This window comes from Linepithema humile, chromosome 7, assembly GCF_040581485.1.
Source record: "Linepithema humile isolate Giens D197 chromosome 7, Lhum_UNIL_v1.0, whole genome shotgun sequence".
NCBI lineage: Eukaryota > Metazoa > Arthropoda > Insecta > Hymenoptera > Formicidae > Linepithema > Linepithema humile.
Window position 1 is genome coordinate 6,955,516 of NC_090134.1, and position 16,044 is coordinate 6,971,559.

Sequence of the window (16,044 nt, forward strand, 5' to 3'; positions counted from 1 at the left end):
ATTTGGAGCAATCGGTATAAATCGTATCGAGATATTTCTTTCATCACGATGTTGGTATAAAATCTAAAATTTTATTTTTATTTAAATTATATTTTATAGCTAATTTACCGCCATATAAACATGTCACTTATTTTTTAAATCTCGTATTCAATTTTTGACAGGTACTCAAAAAGTTCAACCATCGAATTGTCACACACAAAACGTGATTATTTCCATGAAAAAGAAAGTTCACGGGAATTACGATAGAGTGCGATAAGCAGATAATTTATGTACATACAGATTCACGCGAAGAATGATCTTCTTAAAATTATTATGTGATGTCGCTTTACGCGATATGTCGTTTTCGTTGATATTGTCGTCGAGGTACACCTGTGGACTTTCTCTTTCTTCTTCCGTCGAAATATTGGGTTACAGATGAAACTGAACTTACGTGAAATCTCTGGAATCTCGAGATTCTCCATTATAACAAGTGGACGGTTTAAGAATTTATTAGAGGTAATTAATTTGAAATTCTAAAATAAAACTACAACTTTTTTGCTGGATGTAAGTTTTTAGAAGATGACGATTGTCAATTGTATTGGAAAATACGATGATTCTGTTACATTTATGTATATATTTGCACGCAGCGTAATATTAACTGAGTTTTTTGTAATAAAGTTTTGCTAAACTCTGTTATGAAGAGATAGCCTACAAGTGCATTTAATCATAGTAACAAAAAAAATACCAATTATTTTGTCAAGATTGACATCGTTGCATTTTTTATTGAGCGCTGATCATTATGAAGATGAAGCAAGTGTATCATTAAATCAAAACTCAGAAAATATTACACTGCCTAGTGTCATATAAACTCATGTCGTAATATTTCTACATCATTTATAGGCATTATTCCATCTACTTTCCACGGCCCTTGATTTTGTAGCCATCGCGCGGTTGGTTGAGTAAGACTGCCTTGTAGAATACAGGTAATTTGCCTCATGCTCACGTGATGTTCTCCTCTCTTTATATTAATCAATTTGCCGTTATTCCTTACACGTTCATTACGCGACCTTCGCGAGCGGATCCCCAAAATTGTGTAATATACAAGCAGCATCTTACTCTCTCTCTTTGTTGTAGCACATTTATCTTTCTTATCTAACAAGTTTAATCGTGAGAATAGATCTCTATTTTTTTTTCCAATCACACTTTATATTCTATTTTCTCGCCGCTTCCTCTTTCCATGCAAGAGTATAAGAAAAATCAAGGTAACATAACATTGCAACACTTTCCGTTAATAAAGGATTGTAAAAATATGGAGAAGTGATAAGTGAGAGTCGTGTAATCTCCGTTGTAAAACTATTAAACAAATGATTATTCTGATCAATAAATCCGATAATTAGTCGGAAAATATAAATGAAGTTTTTACAAATTATGCATTTACACTTAATGGACTATAGTAAATGAGCCATAATAGATGAAGTAGGAAGTAAACTATGAAAAATGACCGTGATCACACATCAGCATGTGACATGAGCAAACAGTTACCGGTTTCTCTTTTGCGTTGACCTGAACAAACCGGGGAAATCCCTTCGGAACCTGTTTCATGGGATCAAAGAAATATGAAGTGATTTCAACTATCTTTTTTATAAAAACAAGCCGAATATCATTCTGATTCATACGTTGATATAAAAGATTCTCCTTTTTTATTTTTATCGATTTTTAAAATGCCGACTTTGTATCATAATTTAGTGCCGAAATTTGTATATATTTGCTAGAATTTATTATATCAATATTTACAAGAATTTATTATATCAAAAAAATGATACAATCCAGAAATGTAGAAATGTTGGATTTTTTAATTGGAAAAACACTTGTTGCGACAGAACCTTTGCCTCGGAAATGTCTTTTAATCATATCTAATCTTATTAATCACACATAAAGTAACATGTCATGTTTGTCAATAAAATCTAATATTGTTCCACAAATAAGATACGAATGCTGCCCCTAAAAAATAGTTTCATTCACATATATTTGATCTGTTAGAAAGATATCGCAGATTCGTTTGTATGGATCGTTTTTGCATTAGTTACTTGGATTTATCTTTCCCATATTTGTGTTTCTGAATCCGCGTTTAAAGATTTCAAGGATCAAAAGCTCACATTATCATACAATGGATTGTATTCATTTTTTAAGTTACTCATCTATTATTGGGTTAATCATTTCAGTTAATCTAATTAGCATATACTTGAAGCTTGAGGAAAGACATTTATCGATAAAAAAATACCTTTTGTTCAAAAGTACACATATATTAACAAAATGGAAGACAGGAATATTTAATGTATTAACTGATCATTGGTATTATTAAATATTAAATTATTATTAAATGTCCATTTTGATACAGCATTACGTAATTGGCGTTAATTGAAACATGTTGCGTGTGTATCGAATATATTACGCATACATTTATTTAAGTATGATCGCAAGATATCTGCTTTATTTTTGCGATTCATGAAAATTAATGCTTTAAGAAATGTACAAGGTGCGCGATTGATCTATGTTGTGTCATTCAGTTTTATCTGTGTATTGTTTGCGATATATATATATGTATATATTGATTTCAGGAAGTCACGTTCTCGGTTAATTAATTACATTTGTGCATTGGAGGTTGTAGATAACATCGATAAAACACATGATCTCAAGGTGCGCAATAAAGTACAAAAACGTATTTATTATTATCGAACAATGTTTTAGGCTAAAAAAAAATAAATTGATATAGATTTAAAAAAAACAATATTTCATATAAACAGCAAAAAGACTATTCATAAACTTTATTTGCTAAAATCAATTTTAGTGATTCTGAGATTATTTTACTGCAGTAAATTTTTGCCCTATCACAAATCGCTGCAATAAGTGCAACATTTTACTTTAGCAACAAATTAAATTTACTTTAACAGCAATTTGTCTTTAAATTTTGTTATTTTATTTAAAAAATCATAGATTTAGCTGTAATATTGAATAATGGCAAAAATGTCTTGTGCAAACCACACTTCGACTTCTGAAGATAAAATCTGAAGTTGTCATAATTTACTGATGTATGTCTATCGAGTAGTAAAGTTATACCATTATCTGAGTAATATTCTTCCTGCAACTTGCGAAATTGTGGTAATGCATTTATCACATTTCTATTATCACAGGGTATTAAACTCGATTCCGTTAAAGATAACGAACGTCTCCTTCAACTTGAACACGAAGTGCAATATTCGTATTCACCAGCGAACGCATTGTTGAGTACGCTGAGCACATCTCGACGACATTTTTCATCATCGCGGTACTGTTCTTCGAACATGACGTCGCGCAGTTGTTACCAATGGTGAATAAAGTCACGCCAGTCGCGATAAGCCTGTGCACAAATGTTAGCCATTAAATTTCCAAAATGAATTATCAAGTCCTGAAAGCCAAGACAAAAGCGACGATGTCACGTATTGGTGATTTCTTTTCGTTTAGATAAACGAGAAAACCAAAAATTTGACTTTTATTACGAGTGAATGCGATAAATGGTGGACTAAACGATAAATTCAGTTTTATTTATCAGAGAATTCGGTTCGATAACTTCGATAACATTCGGTAGAACGTTTCTCTAGAGAAGGGTGAAATATTCAAAAAATTTAGAAAACTTGTATTTGTATTGCAAGTGTCGCATTGTGGTAAAAGTAAAATGGAAAGTAACGTTGCGTGATTCTTTTTTTATATCTATAAATGTATAATGTACTTAAATCATTATTTAATTATGTTCTTTAGAAATGGTTTAGCTTGTTTGTTTTAGTACGTATCAAGTTTCTTATCTGATTTGATCGATACATTATATTTATCTTCTCTTTTAATGCTTTCAGTTATATTAATGCATTTATTAGTTCTTGATTGATAAAAGATAATTCATATCTTGATTTAAATCTCAGATTGTAAAGTTTAAACCCCAAAGAACAAATTGTTTTTCCTGTACGAAAACGTCAAGAGATTGTTATTATTTCCCCTCATTATTTCTCTTTTCTGCAATTTTTATTTGTATATGTATTTATATTCAAGCTATAAGTTAAGACTTCAAGGATGAAGTTAAGTAATATCTCTGAAACTTGTCAACAGTTTCTTTTATTTTTATCGGTAATTACCGAACGTTTTTCTTCCTATATAAATTTCCGCCAGGAAAGGAAAATATCATAATTTACCGATATTTTTCGTGATTTCAGATATCTGCATATTTACCTGCCGGTCAACGAGTCTCGGATGATGCGTGGAAAGTCCACTGACGAATTCTTTACTCGCGGAAAACTGTGGCACATAGTTATTGGTTGAACATACGTAAGCGGGGAGATCCAAGCTGCCTTCAAAAGGCGGACCCTCTTCGTACATACGCGTTATGTCCGTTGATGGGACAAGAGACCCCTCTCAATGACCATTCTCGTGGGGTACGCATGACCTCCGCAGAGAACTTCTGCATTATATAGAGGAGCGAATTGCCGACACCGGTCCAGTCCTTCGTAAAGTGTTGTCGCGGGTGTAGATAAGACGCAGCTTCCGTCATCGCGAATGCATGTGTCGCATGGTGCGTCCGAATCTTGGCCGGTGACCAGAGAGTTGAATGCCTGACAACGTGCATCGGCCAGAGTGCTAGTGCGATCGTCATTTTACATTGTCGGTGATCTGGAGTTTTCCACGCGATCAGAATTAAAATGCAGTAAGTCATGTTGAAACTTTTATATTGTTTCTTCTATCCGGATAAAATTAAAAATTTAATTGCGCTGCGTCTTGTTCGAACAATTGATATTTAGAAGCTGTCAGAGCAGATGTTTCAATTTTTTTATAGCAAATTATTCTAAAGTAGTATTAAATATAGAATTTAACTAATTAAAATTTTTGATCCTGCTTGATTATTCCACGTGTCTCACTGTTGAATACAGGATTTATTTACTTGCAAATCCTTGAGAAATTCCTCTGCATTTTTAATGATTTCCAGTATGGAAATTCAAAGAATACTTCGAGATATATCCGTGTAATGGAATAGCTGAATATAATATCGTTACGATTAATATTGAAAAATTATGCGTTTTGTTATTTTGCCACTATCGCAGTCACGAATTTTAACGTGTTCAAAATGCGATTGCGCACATCAAGACTGATTCCGTGAAATGGCAATTGTTCATAATCGCTTGCATTTTATTACATTTTTTATTAAAATATGTAGATTAAATATTGTAGGCGGCTGTCGTGGTGAATGTTTATTGCAACTAGAAATATCAAAGATATTTTGTCAAATATGTTTCCAGCTGGCCCGTCCTCGAAAGCTCGATCGTTTTATTTCGCGTCTTCTTCTCTTTGCCGTTTCTTCTTTTTCTCTGAAGGGTTCGATGAATTCTGCGAGAGAGAATCTCGTTCCGCGATTTTAAACATTTTCTGAGAATTATTGCATTCCTGCTCCGAAATCAGAACCAATATACCGTCTCGACCCGATAATAACTTTTCTAAGGCAAACTTACTAATCATAACAAATATATTTTTGACTCGAACGTTCGCGATAAACGGCAATTTCCAATAAATATTATATTTTCCGTTTATACAATATTAAGACTAATCAAGATGTATTGCAAAAATCAGATCAGTAATTTTAAACATTTTTTCTGGAGATTAGTAATGTTTTTTGAGCACTTTTTAAACTTTTTCTGGCATATAAATATTTCTACAATTTTATTACAAGCGATTTTAATGAATTGATGTAGATGTCAGAAAAAAAGAAAGATTGAAAAGTACTGTGTTAGATTCGGAATAAAGTTAATATTTGCAATAGCAAAACGATTATTGGCACAATTGTAGATAACAGCTGTGCCACATGCTATAACGATGCAAACGCAGAGCGTTGCGTCAAGTTGTGCTAAATTCATAAAGCTACGATGCGTATATGTCGTGTGTTGTAAGACGCATTGGGGGTTTCGACACTGCAACATTGGCCTTACCTGTAATTACCTGTTTAGAGCATTAAATGTAATTTTACATCCGTTCGCGGCAATTAAATGAGATATCTCTTTTGTAAATTTTCTGCGAAAGCTTTATTTATACTTTACTGCTTTATTCATTTTACCGTGGAGTTTGTTTTTTAAATAAATTAGTTGATATTGGAAGAATCATAAAATATTTTGAACTAAAAAATATTGCTACATTTTATTTTTCTAAGTTTAATATTTTAAATAGGATATTAAAAATATAGAATAAAAAACTTCACATTATGTTGTCTCCGTGAAAATGTTCTAAATATAATGAGATTGATTTGCATTAAAATTTACAGATTGTGTTCAAAACTGCATCTTTACAAATAGCTCAGAATTAAATTTTGTACTATTTTTTAAGATATTTAATGACATTTTAATTGAAAACAGATTAAATTTTTATAAAGATATATAATGTATATGTTAAAGATCAAAATGTCATTGTGAATCATGATCCTCGCTATTTTAATTCAGGAAAAATCTTATTTCACATTAGCTCATCTATCATTAAAATGCACAGAAGTGGGACACTACACATGCACGACTGTAATGACGTAAATACGTATATGATGTTACTTTATCGCTATTTTGACGTAGAATATGTAAAATGTAAGCAAAGCTGGATTATTGGAACTGAACTTTGAATTAAAGTAAGCAATAATCTATAATAATTAATCGTTTCTGAAATTTAATTGTACGGAATATCAATACGTCTCTGTGCAGACGTAGAAAATACAACATTATTTGGAAAACGGAACTAATATAAACAAAATTTTATTAAGAGATTTTAAAATAGCTTTTGGTTGATTAATATTAATAAAAAAAGACAACATGACAAAAACATTTTATTTCATACAGAAGGAATTAAACTCATTTTCTTAATTTTCAGATTAATAATATCAGGGATTAAAGTTCTGGCGATTGATATCAATTCACTTATTTTTTGCACAATGATTGCACAATAGTGAAGCGCCTTCGGCAATTTTAAAATTTAAAAATGCCACGCATCGAACGCTTTATACATATGTATTACATAAGACACCAACGCAACGCACAGTATCTTTTAAATCTATTCGTATACTAGTTATTTCTGTCGAGTTATTATCTGTAGTCTGCAGGATCTTGTTTTACAACATGTCGTGTGTAACGGAATCTATACATATATGTTAACCGTGTTTAATCTCTTACTGATTTAGATTGCCTCTGTTACAGGTCGAGAATGATAACGTGGAATGTACTGTTAATTCTACTTCCTCTAATTATTCATAAAAGTCGATCAGGTGATAATTTTTAATTCAAACGCTTAATATTAATTTCACCTTGGCATTAAGTGAAATCTTTGTTTTTATTGCTACTCTATCTTGCGTCTAGTTTTTAATAATAAACGAACGTTTTCCCTTTTTTTTTATTTTAGAAACAATAGTAACGGCATACAACAATCTTGGCTTGACACCAATCGATCCGGAGATCGCTGATAAAGTTGACTGGAATCGTCACGCATGTCGACGAACGTGTAGGGATGGTGCGGCGCCTCTGGATTGTTATTACACTTTCAAGCTGGAGTCTTATTACACAATGAGCAAAGCGTGTTACAACTGTCCGTTCAATATCACGGACTGTTTTCGGCCTCATTGCATCCCGGCCGACGGCATAAAGCGATCTCTTTTAGTCGTGAACCGGCAAATGCCAGGCCCATCAATCGAAGTGCGTAATTCCGTAATCACTTGTATGTTTATCTTTCACAATGCTGCTTCATTATCTTGTTTAATTTAATTTAACACGAGTCATTGAGAAATTTGAAGCTACAAGGTTGTAGCATTGAAGTAAAAAAGAAAGTTATAAATCTGAAAACTTAGATTTGATATTATTGAATGCACGTTAAATATATTTTAAGTAATATTTGCGTATTTTTCGATTAATCTCTCTCTGCTATATTTTTGGAAGAGATTCACGTTGATATAATTAATTTTATGTCGCTATTGTTAGCTATTATTAGTATTGTTGGATAAGCTAGATTCTCTTAAACGCGTCAAATCCATGATTTCTACTTTGTCCAGATTGTTTCGCTGATAATCAAGGATAATTACCGCTCACTGATGCTTTACCTAGCAATTATACAATGATATCACGAGAGCAGCATGTTGCGGTTCATTCCGAGATTTATTTCGCTAAAAATATATTTCTCAGCGAGATCGTGCGAGCATGCGAGAAATCGTGAATCATCTTCACGTGAAAATTATTTTGTTTATTCACGGACACACATTTCTTATATCTAACTTCCGTGACCGCTTGTCCAATTTTGACATAATTGCTTTGTGCAAAATTAGAATTATTCATGATACCCGGGAATATACCTGCATTTTAATTGCCGTGTTATTTTAATTACCGGAAACCTGATAACGATGTTCGATGGCGTATTGCGCGATTTGTATCGATAATAGTCGCCGCGAGTCGAGTGATAAATTGAAAAAAAAGTAGCGAGAATATTTTAAGCATATGTTTAATTACAGGTGTGCCAAGGCGACAAGATAATGGTCGATATGATCAACTTGTTGCACGCGGAGAGCACGACGATGCACTGGCACGGTCAGCATCATCTCAACACGCCGTACATGGACGGTGTACCTTATATATCGCAATGTCCTATTCCTCCAGGAGCGACTTTCCGATACAATTACACCGCCACCGAAGGCGGCACGCATTTTTGGCATTCTCATATAGGTGCGTAGATTTTTCACAAGCGCGCGATATTACTATATGAAGCGCGCCATCAATTAACAATATTTATACGTAACATATTTTAGTTAAGATATTTTACAGTCAGCATGATTTTATTCTAAACAAAAACTTCCAAGAGACTTCCTATTTTTTTTTTTTTTTTTTTTTTTTTCAGGAAAATTACATAAGATAAATTGATTTTTTATCCAATAATCGATTCGTCACAACAAATGATCTGTTTTCTAGACTAACAGCTTCCAAAAGCTTGTAATATTTTATCATGTATTCTTGCCTGCAGGATTTCAGAGGGGCGATGGTGTGTTCGGGCCATTAATTGTTCGTGTGCCTCCTAAAGTCGATTGGCACAAAGATCTTTATGATTACGACGAACATATGTTAGTAGTCACAGATTGGATCCATGAACTCGGTCTTAGCAAGTTCCTGGCGCATCATCACGCAGATGGTGACAACAAAGCGCCGAATATATTGATAAATGGCCTCGGTCGTTTCATCGCTATTGAGGATGAAAATCAAACATTGGCTGATATGCCTATTGAGACGTTCGTCGTAAAATCGGTAAGTTTCAGACAGGAAAAAATATTTTAACATAAAAGTCTAAAAGATGTCTGAAAGATATTTGAGCCAATTTTTATTATGAAATTCATATTTTACAATCAGCATAATTTTATTCCAAATGGAAACTTCCAAAATTAAAAGCTACCTCAATCTTTTTAAGGGAAATTATGTAATTTTTTAGATAAATTGATTTTTTGTCACTCTATATTTGCAATTTATATTTGCAGAATTTCCGATACAGATTCAGACTGATTAATGCGGAATTTCTGAACTGCCCAATAGAAGTTTCCATCGATAATCACACTTTGCATGTAATTAGTTCAGACGGACGTGATATTGAATCAGTAGAAGGTACGATTTCATTTTTATATTATGTACGCATCATTACTTTTACACAAAATCGTTAATTAATCGCATTATAATAAATAAAGATAATAAAATTCAACATTAAAAAAATATTAATTTGCCTAATAATTTTCACATAATATATAATTCTTGTAACAAAGTTATGATAACTGTTCAATTATCGATCTTTGAATTAAAATTAAAAAAAAATATTAATGTCACAGCTGTATCTTTGGTGAATTATGCTGGCGAAAGATTCGATTTCATAGTCGAGATGAACCAACCGATAGACAACTATTGGATAAGATTCCGAGGATTGATGGATTGCGACGAGAGATTTTTGAGTGCCCACCAAGTTGCATTATTACGATACGAAGGCGCGCCCGAGGAGGAACCGGCGGCGGAAGTGACATATGATCACGTTCGAAATGGATTGGTACGTATGTGGTACATGTTTCCAAGATGGTATTCTTAACCCCTTGGGTATTCTAACCCTTGTCAAAAGTTTTCTAAACAGTTTTCTAAAAATGGTTGTATCAGTCATGTTACAAGAGATTAAAAATAACAATTTTTATTCTAGCAAGTAAATGCTCTAAACAAGGGGACAGAAATGAATAATAGTATTAGCATGCCGCTGCTAAATGCGATGGACGATGACGATATTTCAAACACCAAAACACCAGATTATCAATTTTACGTGTCGTATGACTTTTACAAGAAGGACAACCCGCATTTTCATCGCAAGAATCTGTACGGCTTCCATCAAGGTAAAATTTGAATATTTAGTTATTCTAAGCACCAAGTTAAAAAACTAGAAGGAACTAAAAAATATATGTATTTAAATGTTTAAATGTAAATCGTTTGTTTCGTAAAATATTTTGAATTTGAAATTTTTAGTGAAACAGCAAGTACTTACGCCGCAACTAAATCACATATCAATGAAGCTGCCGTCTTTCCCGCTCCTGCCTGACAGACATCTTATTAAACCGAATCAATTTTGTAACTCCAGCACGGTCAAAGGATGCGAAAATGATTATTGCGCTTGCACTCACGTACTTCAGGTCAAACTTAACAGCGTAGTGGAGCTGGTTTTGATCGATGAAGGTATAAATGAGAATTTTCTTTTGTATTTCTGAGTGCACGAGTTTTGTCTCAGCTTCATTGCAAATGAATAATTTACGATAGGTATTCCATATGACGCGAATCATCCGTTTCACCTTCACGGTTATCAGTTCCGCGTTGTGGCTATGGAAAGAGTAGGAAATACCACTACCGCTGCTGAAGTAAAGGAATTGGACAGACAGGGTTTGATAGCCAGGAAACTTGCACAGGCGCCTTTAAAGGACACAGTGACCGTGCCTGACGGCGGTTACACCATCGTACGATTTCACGCCAATAATCCAGGTAAGATTTCACAATAGTAAACATATCTAAACATAAGGAAAAAAAAAGGAAGAACTGCACTATTACTTATATAATCGATAAATAATCGGCGTTTGTCTTGTATTCCGCACATTGTTTTATTATAATTTCGTTTCTATTATATTTCGCGTATCTATCACGCAAACTTTAATGTCTAAAAAGAATATAACTAATTCAATAGAAAAATAAAATTCAGGTTTGTAAATTAAATACATCAAACATTGATAAAGCGCAATATTTATTGAAAAAAAATATACATTATTGATAAATATGCTTTTTTTTTCAGGATATTGGCTGTTTCATTGTCACATCGAATTTCACGCGGAAATAGGAATGGCACTTATCTTCAAAGTGGGCGAACACGAGGAGATGCCGCCCGTGCCTCGTAATTTTCCCAAATGCGGCGACTGGAAATCGACAGACGATCAGGCCGAAGGCTCGACAACCAGTACTTCCACTGCAATTTCTACGACGACTGAAAGGACAAAGTCCACAGATGATCTTACGAAAAAGATAGACCAACTTTTGAAATATTTTGAGCAGTTTTTTAAAATGCAAGCGACATCCTCGGCGTCCAGTTCGAGTGTAACATTGCTCCTTTTTCTCATTTGCTTATTGAGTTCTATAAAAGTGGAATTTGTTGCAGTTTAACAGAGTATCAGTAAGTAATAGACGTTGGCTATATTTAATAATTAATAATTGTTACTTATCTATGAAAATGCTATAAAGACAAAGAATGATTATTAATTATTAAGTATTAAAAACTAATATTTACAAGTATTAATATTTGTAGGGATATATTGTTCGTATTTTAACACTGATTGTTAGATATTTTATAAATCAATTCTGTGTGAAACTGACAAAGCTAAGATGAAATAGCAACTGAAATTTTAGAAGTGCCTTTACAATCACAAACATCGTCATCTTTATGTTAAATAAGTAAGCGAACATTATATTAATAAGTGATTTACATTACTGTGATATAAAAGTACATTATAATTATCGACTGCACTATCTGGCAATGCATATCTCATTTTAACACTTTTATTATCTTTAAAGATAGATCAGTTTTATTCCAATAATGGAATCAATTATAATATTTAAGTAACTTATTAAAAAAAAAAATTTTTTTAATTAAAAAAAAAAGTGTTAAATAGGTGGACAGAATTTTAAACTGTTCCTCAGTTTAAAGCTACATAATGTTAAAAATTGCGTGGAGAAAAGGACTACAGTTTTTCGTTGAGAAGAAAATCGGTTCCAAATTGACCAAAAAATCTACCATTGAAATATAATCTGGTAGAAACAGGACGTTCTGTAGATTGCCACGAGATGTGCATTGCTACGGTAATTGCGCCACTGTGACCACATAAGTATACATAATGCATAATAATACAATCGGTAGATTATTCATAACGACATATCAGACGAATGAATGTATTCATATATATGCAAAGTATTTTACATATGTCAGATATATTTTTATATGCGTGTATGTGTATTCTTATTGACAAAGAGTGTATCATATATTTAAATATATGCAGGTTATCTCTGAGATTCGCGAAAAGTTCTTTACTTCGTTTAAAAACTATCATTGTTCCGATGTCATAAAAAAAATCATCATTTTTACAAAAACACTTGCGAAACATAACTCACTATTATTATGTAAACAAACCCATTGTTTATAGAAATCTATTCTTTTTAATCGAAATTTGTAAAAATATAATTGAGCAAGCTCAAAAAGAACTTTTCCTAAAGCAATGGCTAATCTCAGTGCAATTGATGTTACATACATATGACATTTGGAAAAATATTATTTTTTACTTTGTATGAGTTCTGATTGGTCTCTTCTATAAATTGTACATGTGTACGTGTAATTGTGTTGATCGAGCACTGGGGTATTCCCCAATGGACAATCCATATTACGACACGGTTGTCCGATATTGCTCGCTTTACCGGGAAACCCGTATGTCAAGCGTATCGGGAACAGTCACCGTCTTTCGGCTAGTCGTAACTTTACCTTCGTACCAGTTTAGAAGCATGCGACGATTGTCATAGTGATTGAAAGGATGCCGTGCAACGTTCGAAGACGTCTGTTGCAACAAACATCGTACCGCAACGAGGCAGTAAATGCTGTTCTGCAGAAATCCAAATTTTAACTTGTGGTAAGTTCAATAATATTATCAAGATTATCTTTAAGATGCAATGTTTAAATATTGGTCCCTCAATAACGTTTGAAAATCTTTTCTTTTATGTGCCTGTTTCAAATAGAATAGATAAAATGATAAATTGAAAAAACGGAGTTAAAGAATAAAGTTTATTGAACGTATTGTAATGATATTTATTTATCATCATGTTTTACAAATAATTTGTAAATCACATCACATGGTATTTATCTCAACATCTTTAAAAGCCATAAAAACGTACAGTAAACGAAACGAAATTACAATTTTAAGATGCATTTAGAAAAATCGGTGGGTAATTAATATGTGTATATAATTAATAATATCTTTGATAAAAATAACATTAATGTACGTTATTTGCTTTATGTTATGAACACAGCTTGTCCTCCTTACATTATTAAACTCCAAGATTTTCTCAAGAAGTACTTTCTCAAAAATTCAACAGCCTTTACCGATCAAATTTACAGATCAAAATACCTCAATTGAGAAATAATGAAAAAGTCACAAATTGATGAGAATTTGCGAACGCAAAGAGCAACCGATATCAATTGCGCGACGTCCTGTGAAAACGTGCAAGTTACGAAAAATGGCGTTGAAGAAAAAAACCTCGATTCTACAAAGTGTGAAACGCGCGTTGATATTAACAATTCGCAGGTCTGCGAAAATTCTGGAAGGACAAGGAAGAAGCAACGTCAATTAATGTGCGACTTCTGTCAAAAAGAGTTCAATCACACTGGAGATTTCAACAAGCATAGAAGAAAACACACCGGCGAACAGCCTTATACGTGTAACAAGTGTCAACAGAAGTTTTCGCATGCGTCTAACCTAGCCAGACATCAACGAGTGCACTCTGGAATAAGACCGTTCTCCTGTGAGATCTGCGGGCGCACTTTTTCCCGCAAGGATAAGTTCTCCGCTCATTTAGCAACAAAGCATCGCATCACAAAGCTTTATTAAAGTCTATTGATTTTTTGATATAATATATATTCTTTATATTGTAACAAAATGTAAAAACATATGATAGATTATAATAGTACATATAATCCCGAAATAACATGTTTTTATTTTAATTCGAGTATTTTACGTGAATGCTTTTGTTAGAAAAAAAGGAGAAAGTAATAGAATATATCTAAGAGTAAGATCTTAAATATTAATATCTAAAATCTCAGATACTTCGGAGTTCACCTGCATCGAGACATATGTTTGATTTGTTTATGACAGTCTTTCTAACTTATAAATCTATACAAAAATGGTTCTATTTATTTTACGATAATCGTAACAATAATGCAGTTACTTTTCTCCCTATTTATATAATGTAAAACCGATTTTAAAATATTACTATTTCAAATCAATACAACATTGTCTTGGAATTATATTATGCCAAAATGACTTTTTCATATAAATATAAGTTGCCTCCTAACAAATGTACACATCACTATACATTAGTATGCACTTCCTGTGTGGCTGTCATTGAATAAAGAGTGTAAGAAGCATCCTTCTGCAGCGGACGCTGCAGCGGATGCGCTAGCAACTTTGCCATATTGTCGTGAATTTTAGCAGCGTTTCTGCCTACCTCAAAGATGTAAGAAAAATTCGTTGTATCTAGAGCCGCGATTTCGGCGTATACCGCCTCGCACATATTGTCATCACTGAGTGGTTCGTGAACAAACAGCACATCCAGAAAGAAATATGGATTCTCCGTCAAATTCTCCAAATACTTCTGTCCAGTGTGAAATTTTGGAATAGAGTTCGATCGTCCGTATATTAGAATCACGCGTGAAACAAACGTCGGTTGATTCCTCGTTGGAATCGCAATCCGCGCGTGTATCGTCTCGAAGAGTTGTCCCAGATCATAGGTCTTCTGTTCTTCATCTGATACATCCTCCACAATATTCTCCAAGTGGTTAAGCACAGTCTTGATATTGGAGGTGTAGTCGCAGAGCCAAGACGCGTCGTGCGAATTCAAGCTCATTAGCGCGTACTCGTGTCCAGACTGTATGGTGGACTTGGCGCCGAGGAAATTCTCCACCACGCGTTTTATCATGAACAGCGGCGAGTAGGTCGCGCCTGTCCCAAGCTTGAAGGGTGTACATTGCCGTTCTTTCACCGTGTCGATAACGAATAGTATCCTTTCAGGCAGATTGATCTCGGGTAAGTTCTTCACGAAGATGTAGTCATCCGTAGCGACGGTGGTACTGGCGGTGCAAACCTTTTTGCCGTCCGCGGAATGATGCGCCGCGTCGTTATTATTGTTTTTTCGCGAGCTCTTCGCCTGTTGCTGTTGCTGCTGCTCACTACTGTGTGCAGTATTAATGGTCGTGGCTGATTGCAACTTCTCAGATATTATATGAATCTCATCGTTCGCGTCCTTGTCTGACATATTTATAACATAAATATTCGTGAGTTGTCTAACCTCTCTAGCCGCAGTTTGAGATGATAACTCGGCTTTCGAATATTGAATGCCTCAGAATGTTTCGAAACAATTCAAGATACTTCACATCGCACGTAGATTTCGTGTAATATCGGAATTCTAAATTGAATTATACTTAACTATGTCACAGCAATTGATTATAATACATAACAATGTAACGTGATGACATTGCTCGCTTGGTTGCGTTCAGAAACTACACCCGGGAGCACCCAACGCCGTTCAGAAACCAACTGAGAGTATCTCGACGCGACCTAAAGCCCGTATCAGACTGCGCATTAAAGATTGAAATTTGACCAATCGAAACAAAAGGAACTGAAAGTTCTTTATCCTGATTGGCCAAATTTCAATCTTTAATCTCAAT

The 16,044-nt window shown here is 33.7% G+C and overlaps 2 protein-coding genes across 6 annotated transcripts; one reads left to right on the plus strand and one right to left on the minus strand.

Annotated features, from left to right (window-relative positions):
* The first annotated feature begins 136 nt into the window (after positions 1-136).
* Positions 137-12,624, plus strand: LOC105667585 (uncharacterized). Of its 5 annotated transcripts, XM_012359442.2 has the most exons (14): positions 137-495; positions 880-962; positions 2,598-2,676; positions 4,221-4,708; positions 7,224-7,291; positions 7,426-7,715; positions 8,522-8,732; positions 9,028-9,305; positions 9,533-9,656; positions 9,875-10,086; positions 10,231-10,417; positions 10,548-10,754; positions 10,836-11,054; positions 11,359-12,624. In XM_012359442.2, exons 4-14 carry the CDS (start codon positions 4,704-4,706, stop codon positions 11,721-11,723), a joined length of 2,166 nt encoding a protein of 721 aa, XP_012214865.1. In that variant the 5' UTR covers positions 137-495; positions 880-962; positions 2,598-2,676; positions 4,221-4,703; the 3' UTR covers positions 11,724-12,624. The 5 variants fall into 5 exon arrangements, with proteins under 5 accessions (XP_012214865.1, XP_012214864.1, XP_012214866.1 ...); XM_012359441.2 differs by lacking the exon at positions 2,598-2,676; XM_012359443.2 differs by lacking the exons at positions 880-962; positions 2,598-2,676.
* On the minus strand, positions 11,294-15,895 carry LOC105667597 (BRISC and BRCA1-A complex member 1-like). Its single transcript, XM_012359476.2, has one exon. It carries the CDS (start codon positions 15,630-15,632, stop codon positions 14,688-14,690), a length of 945 nt encoding a protein of 314 aa, XP_012214899.1. The 5' UTR covers positions 15,633-15,895; the 3' UTR covers positions 11,294-14,687.
* Positions 15,896-16,044: the final 149 nt, after the last annotated feature.